Consider the following 7502-nt stretch of genomic DNA (forward strand, 5'->3'; position numbering starts at 1 on the left):
CACTAGCGAATTCGAGAGGAAGTGGACTCAAACCTCAGATGGGTAATACCAAACACTTTAAACATGGTACGTACTACGTACGTTATCTTTGTACTTGGCACTTGTGGACAAATGGTAGAACATACACCACTGCTCGCATACTTCTTTCTGCATACACGCACTGGTGCAGGTAACATTGGAAATTACCTGCACCAGACAAATTTTACCTGCACCACCCTGAAATTAGGAATTATGGATCATACCTTGTCTCCCAATAGCCTGGAGGTCAAGGGACTAGGTGAGGTGAGGATCATACTAAGATCGTTGAGGAACCATTGCATTTTTTCTTTTATACTTAATTGGTAGTAACAGTCAATGCAGCTAATAACAATCCACATACACCTACATCATTTGACATTCATGTATAAAATCCAGTACATGGACCAGTGCAGGTTAGGTGCAGGTAGACACCAGAAATACCTGCACAGCTCCAATTTTACCTGCATATGCAGGTGGTATTTTGAGCCCTGAGTATAGAAACGGAGATGGACATTATCCTATGCAATGAAAGGTTTTAACTAACTTAGTTAAAACATTAGTGAACAGTAAAACTAGTGAAAAGGAAAACATTAGTGAAGCTTTGTTAGTTAACATGTTTACTTCTGTAAGGTGTTTACAAACACTCTTCCAAATGATGACTTCTGCCAAGAAATTGCACAAAACTTCCAAATTGCCTTTCAAAAACATTGTAAGTACACTATAAAACAGTGAAAACCACATGTGCCTACTGTGAATGAATGGTAGCTCATACACTTTTTTGTTTCATCATAGATTCATTAGTTGAATCGAGAGTGAGAGTTAAAGCACATAAAAACATTTACAAGTTATCACGAGTCAACATTCACAAAAATAAAACATCTATTTGCACTTTCATGATCAATTAGAGCATTTCAAAGAAAAGGTTCAGCAAAATCAATTAATTTACACTGTGCTTTCAAACCTTGGATTAACAATTAGGTTTGTCCATAAGTTACTAAGTAAAGCCTTTCCAACACGTCAGTTAACCTTGTCCCTGAAGCTTAACCTGCTAACTAGCACTACCCTTTTGTGTCAAAAGGCTATTTCAGCAGGGTTGGGGTTAACTGTTCAAACCCCGTTGGACTTCCCGGTTCTGGTCCTGAGTCTCGTGCTCCGTACAGGATTGATTCGTTTGATCGGACTGTCCGGCATGAAATCGGAGTCCACGCTGTCGTAACCCGCCATTCCTCCATCCTCACCTCTGGTGACACACCCGTTTGTGTGCGAACCATTCAACTTTGCCGTCTCTTCCCTGGCCTAGAAATGGGGGAAATATGTCATAACTTCTGTCATTGGGCAATCACAAAGGCTTGACACTACATTTAGAAATCAGTTCAAAATCAGAACATCAGATATTCAGAAAATTCTGTTTGATAATTTAATGCTTGCTGCAATAACTTGATGTTTCCAGTGATCATTTGATTTCTGCAGCGATATTTTGATGTTTGATGTGATAATTTGATATTTTCTGCAATGTTATGTTTGCTGTAACAATTTGATGTTTGTAATAATTTGACATTTGCTGTTGACGTCTGCTGTGATAATTTGACATTTGCTGTAACAATTTGATGTCTGCTGTGATAATTTGACATTTGCTGTGATAACTTGATGTTCACTGTAATAATGTAATACTTTGGTGTTCATTCTAATACAATGTACATGTAACTTGATGTTTACTATGATGTTTTCATGTCTAGACTTGCTGTAATAATTGGACATTTGCTGTGATAATTTGATGTTTGCTGTGATAATTTGACATTTGCTGTAACAATTTGGTGTTAACTAGAATAATTTATTGCTTGATTTGACAACTTCATATTTGCTGTGAAAATTGTTAATTTGCTATTTGCTGTGGCTGCTCATTGCAAATCGATATGCAAATTGCATACAGCTAATATGTAGAAATTGTTTGCTAGCATGGAATATTCATCTACAGATTGAATGACATAATGTCACCTTTCTGATACCCCTGTACTTATACTTATCTCCTCTTCTTTGTGAACTCCAAAGAGAACTAAGTTTCTTCATGAATAAGCCTATTCACCAACTGGACAGAAACAGGGATAGGGTAGACATGCACACTGCCCTGAAAAGCGACAACAACGATTGAGATAGGTAGAAGAGGGGACCAAAGATGAAGGTCATAAGGGATTAGGGAACATGTGTCCAATTCGCAAGCCGACATGAAACATGAATTCATGTTCACTAAAACATAACAAATGAAGAGAAGGGCTGCAAGCTCCTCCAGAGCTCTCTAATGACAGCACAGTAACGTTAACATACCCTTCGACCAGCAATATACACCATCACGTACAGGCACAGGAAAGTCATCCCCATCTGTAAAATGGTCAAAAGTTATAAAACACATTGACTGTAGACAATGTTACAGGGATCTCCTTAAAAATGGAACAATGGCGCTTCCCCATCATACTGTTATACTATCAGAAGGATTTCCCAAAACGAGGTTTTTCTGATGAATATATTTTCCTTTCTCTTTAGAGTGCATTTTTAGAAACGATGTCAAGCTAAACTCACAGAAAAACTGACATTTGTGTCTGAAGGCGGCAAAATGTGTTCCGCCTCAAGTGTGATGAGGACGTTTCCTGGGCCATTTTGCATGCCACACTGGTTGATTTTATCCCTAGCACCATCATACTCTACATTTCTGGGGAGATCCCTGTCAATGCACAATATTATGTGAAACCAAATTAAGGTTACTCTACTTCACACTCTAATTAGCTAGAATCTGGACTTGTAAGGTTTGACTGTAGAAGACTAAATGATAAAAATAATCAACCATCTTCATACCATACATACGTAAATGTACATAATATACATGCATTTTTTGTCTAGAATAAAGTAAATGTTGTACTATACATCTTCAAATTTGTGGTGCATTTATTTTTGACGCTTTCATTGTTCTTTACTGGAAAGTCATGTACTTACAAAATCATTTCAACAGGGAACTTTAAACACCATACAACCTCCTTCCTCTTCTACTATAAAATTTCCTCCCCGCAAAAATAAATGAATCTACTTCTACCGTACCTGGAAGACCAGCCACAAGAAGACCAAAGGAAGCTGTGTCTGTGCAAACAGAGACCTTCCAAACTTAAGGCAGATGATGGCCTCTATAAAAGTGATGGCCCTGGAAAGACATTCATAAGATCTCATTCATGACTATTGGCTTCCCTTTGAAATACATGTGTGCATACCTCATACATTGGTGTATTCCAAATGAACCAACCAGAAATGGTATGGCTTAAGAACACCCAATAGTTTTTCTTATTAACTTTAATTTTTTTCTGCATTCTGAGGTCGAACTCACCGCACTTGTCAAAAAGAGTAGGGGACCTTGCCGGTATGAGTGGAACAAAAACAGTGTCTGGATAATGCAACTTGTACCGTTTAGTACAAACTTGGTGTGTTACGCCTTAAGGCGGTTTACCGGGTATGCAAAACAAACAAACAAAAACAAACACTTACCCAACAACCCAACACTGCGTGCCGACCCGCTTGCAGGCGGTATCGGTGGCGTAGGCGTAATACTGGCGGATGGTGGGCGCAGACACCAGGCCGATGAGCAGGATGCGTCCCCAGGTCAGATAATGGTGGTTGGGAATGTGCAGGATGTGCTTCAGGAAAAATGTGTTCAGCTCCGAAATCTTAGAAAGGAGGAAACAGGTGTGTTTTTCAAAGGTCAATTGCGAAGTGTAATACTTCCAACAAAATGCCCTGCTTTTACTAGTAGCTATGATTGTATTGAGACTATGTCTGTATCTATATAGCCAGTATAACTGCCATTTGAACCACACACCAATTTCGCAGAGCTGCAGCAGCTGGTTACGTTACACTGAACCAGCTGTGCCAAGGTTTGTATTCTTAGCCAAGCTCGCCAGGTAAATGCTACTTCTTGACAGCGTGCAGAGGTTTGACACTTCAGGATCCTCTATAGACCACCATCTCTACATCCCCATTGGAAAGGGGACATTTTCGTAGGAATAATTTTCTAAAACTTTTAAACATCAATCTCAGTATATATTTTCAAAATATTTTCAACTCAATCTCAATACGTATTCTAAAAATATTTTCAGTATCTCAGTACTGCACATATGAGCTCTGCCCCTGAGGTGTGGCCAAAAATAAACCACTTCCACCACACCTGCCATATGACCAGTAAGAGGTAGACGGCCATCAGACGCATCTTCGACGACTTAGGATCCAGCCAGCGAGTATGACTCCAACTGTGGGGATTTTCAACAACAGTTGGAGTGCATAAACACATTGATTTCATTTCAATGGCAGTACCAAGATTTCTTTTACAATGTATCAAACCCTACGGCATTTGGAGACAACATTATATAGCTCCTGTACTAATTTGCATCAACCTTGTTTTAACTTTGTCTTAAATTTGTTTCCCATATGCATTGGCCTATCTAAAACTTGTCTTTATGCCCCTAGTGGATACTACCTGAAATGCCTGAACGATTATTAAAATCAATTTGCTTGCATAACTGCTATTTGGCATCTCTTTTACAAAAATTAAAGACAGCAGTGATCTTTAGTAAGAAATGTTTTATTACATTTTAAGAAACAGCAAATAGAAACCAATACACAATATGAAAGACATGAAACAGCACAACAGAAATATTCCCACCTTGCAGGAGTAAACTGCATGACGGCACGTCTGATTTTAGCCTTGGTGGACCTTATGTCCCTGGGAAACAAGGTACAAAATCATCAGTTTTAACATCACATCACAATCATACTAGATACTAGACATGGAACTGAACTTAAACAACTTATTAGCTCAACCCAAAAAAATTAAGTGCTAATAACAATGGCTATGTGCTACTGGTATGTAATGTGAATAGGGCAGGTAGTGGTACCAAATGGGTAAGAAAATGCACTAGTCTCTGATACTGTACCAAAATGTACAACCTGCAGTACTTTATCCTAAAGCTTGGAGGAGTGCACTGCAGAATACCACTCTTGGACTCTCCGTTGCTCATATCAGTTGATCTACTCTACTCACAAAAGAGAGGTCGCAGTGTTTTGCTGACTTTTCAGTCATAATTTTACATTTTGTATGGACTGGTAACCCAGTATGAAATCAAAGGTTACACACATCAGGGCTCTAGCCAGCGTCCGTTGATCCGTCAATTGACAGAAATTTGCTGCGTGTGACGGAAAAATTTTAAAACCAATCCGTCAACCTTGACCGACAAAAATCCTTGGTGGAAGCTACAGGCGGCTTGGGGACGCTGTCCACGGCCGTAAAAGCCACACACTGTTTGTTTTGCTATTGTTATTATTGTTGACGAAGTGTATCGGCGCCATTTAGCATACGATAATCTCATTAAAAACCCGTTTTTCAAGGTCTCAGTTAAGTCGTTCTAACTCATGGAAGAGCGTTTTCCCGATTTTCGCGACAATGGGAATTGGCTGACGGAAAAAAAATTTCGAGCTGGCTAGAGCCCTGACACACATCCATTTAGGTCACAGTGAGAGCGCAGCGCGATCGCTGTCTAGTAGAAATGGGTTCTTACTTGATACTCTCCCATCGGTAGCCGCGCATCTCAAAGCACTTGCAGACAAACATGCCGAGCCAGATGCCGCCGCCATTGCAAAGTAGCACGTCCAGCAGCAGCTGGTCCCACCAGCACTCCGCAAAGTTAGGCAGCAGGTGCATGAAGGCCAGCTGTGAAATGAACAGGTGTTACAAATGAGATGCAAGGACAGCTGCATACATAATACCGGTATATATGCAGGTGATACACACAATGTGCAAGCAGGTGCATGAAGGCCAGCTGTGATGGGTGCCGAATGAACAGGTGTCACAAATGAGATGCATACATATTGTACGTATTGCATTTCAAGGTGTATACATACACACAAGGTGCAAGCAGGTGCATAAAGGCCAGCTGTGACAGGTGTCAAATGAATAGGTGTCACAAATGACAAGAAAGACAGCTGCATACGTAATGCCGGTGTATAGTTAGGTGTGTCTTTTCAAGGTGTATACGACAAGATGTAGGCAGCTGCATGAAGGCCAGCTGTGGTATTTCAACAGAACAGGTGTTGAATGAACAGGTGTTGATTGAACAGGTGTCACAAATGAGCTGAAAGACAGCTGCATACGTAATGCCGATGTATACATGTAGGTAGGTGTGGCTGAAATAGTGTAACAAAAATTCAAAGTACAAATACTCCTAAATACATACCTCCAAATCACTTCACATCTTTAGTATGTTAAATGACATTACATGACGATAATGAACACAACCAGCCACCCACCCATAATCAGCACAGAAAACATAACCTTCTTGGCAAAGGTGACAACTCAAGAGTCCTCACCAGAGGATGGAATAACGTAGGCCCTCCACTATACTCCTAGCCCAGCTCCACTATACTACTTTTCAAATTTAGTGTGTTTCTTCCCTATTTCCTTGGTTAGTTTTGCTAAAATTAATGAAAATTCACAGACTTTTGTGCCAAGTGGCATAACTTTTCCAGTTGGCTGCAAAAACTTGTGAATGGGCGATGGTCAGAACAATAGATGTTTTGCCAACTCACAACAAAGGAATCACATATTATACTTGTAGTATTTGACACCCTCTGTCATTGCAAAATGAATACATTTTAACTTACCTCAGTAACTTCCCAGGTGACACTTATTGTCCAGCAGAGCCCGAAGCTGCGGACGATCAAGGCTTTCATGGCCCAGCCCCAGAAATGGGCGAACATGAAGATGTCACAGTGACCCCACAGTCTCTCCCATGTCACTTGGGAACAATTCACAGCATACTCCTGAAACACAGATATGAAATTTTTTATTGACACGACAAAAGTACAGCGACTTTCGTAAGGTCTACATGTATAACAACTACTTACAGTACAACTAAACAGACATACATGGATATCTATAGGTATGAATAAATCAACATATTGGATCTAGCATGTAACACATGAGTGAAAGAGAGAGTGAGTGAGTTAGTAGTTAAGAGAATAAACATCGTACTATCCAACTATATAACAAAACCCTGACTGATGCATATTTGAGTGAGTGAGTGAGTGAGTGAGTGACTGAGTAAGTGAGTGAGTGAGTGAGTGAGTGAGTGAGTGAGTGAGTGAGTGAGTGAGTGAGTGAGTGAGTGAGTGAGTGAGTGAGTGAGTGACTGAGTAAGTAAGTGAGTGAGTGAGTGAGTGAGTGAGTGAGTGAGTGAGTGAGTGAGTAGGTGGGTGAGTTAATGGGTGGGTGAGTGAGGGAGAAAGGGAATGTTTTTCATAGAAAAATTCAGTCCTGGAATATTAATTGTTAGTAGGAGATATCTTGTATGCTTTAATAAGTAAAAATGGATACATATTTTTAAGAATGGTTTTGCAAAACCGAGTAAAATTATTCAAATATATAAGGGTGCCCTTACATTGAATGCATGCATATA

The 7502-nt window shown here is 39.9% G+C and overlaps 2 protein-coding genes across 3 annotated transcripts in view; one reads left to right on the forward strand and one right to left on the reverse strand.

Moving 5' to 3' along the window:
• The window catches only part of LOC118408799 (G-protein coupled receptor 84-like), a 2927-nt gene extending 2650 nt beyond the window's left edge, over nt 1-277 (forward strand). The window contains exon 3 of the mRNA XM_035809657.1: nt 258-277. Within this exon, the coding sequence (XP_035665550.1) occupies nt 258-277 (20 nt within the window). The remainder of the gene's footprint in view (nt 1-257) is intronic.
• Nucleotides 278-618: 341 nt separating this feature from the next.
• The window catches only part of LOC118408800 (phosphatidylserine synthase 1-like), a 10715-nt gene continuing 3831 nt past the window's right edge, over nt 619-7502 (reverse strand). For both annotated transcript variants that reach the window (XM_035809659.1, XM_035809658.1), the window contains 8 exons: nt 6709-6867; nt 5607-5758; nt 4715-4774; nt 4220-4301; nt 3544-3722; nt 3106-3205; nt 2341-2394; nt 619-1314 (listed from right to left, as the gene is read on the reverse strand). In XM_035809659.1, the coding sequence (XP_035665552.1) occupies nt 1126-1314; nt 2341-2394; nt 3106-3205; nt 3544-3722; nt 4220-4301; nt 4715-4774; nt 5607-5758; nt 6709-6867 (975 nt within the window). In that variant the 3' untranslated portion in view covers nt 619-1125. The remainder of the gene's footprint in view (nt 1315-2340; nt 2395-3105; nt 3206-3543; nt 3723-4219; nt 4302-4714; nt 4775-5606; nt 5759-6708; nt 6868-7502) is intronic.

Source organism: Branchiostoma floridae, unplaced genomic scaffold, assembly GCF_000003815.2.
Source record: "Branchiostoma floridae strain S238N-H82 unplaced genomic scaffold, Bfl_VNyyK Sc7u5tJ_418, whole genome shotgun sequence".
In the NCBI taxonomy this organism is placed as follows: domain Eukaryota; kingdom Metazoa; phylum Chordata; class Leptocardii; order Amphioxiformes; family Branchiostomatidae; genus Branchiostoma; species Branchiostoma floridae.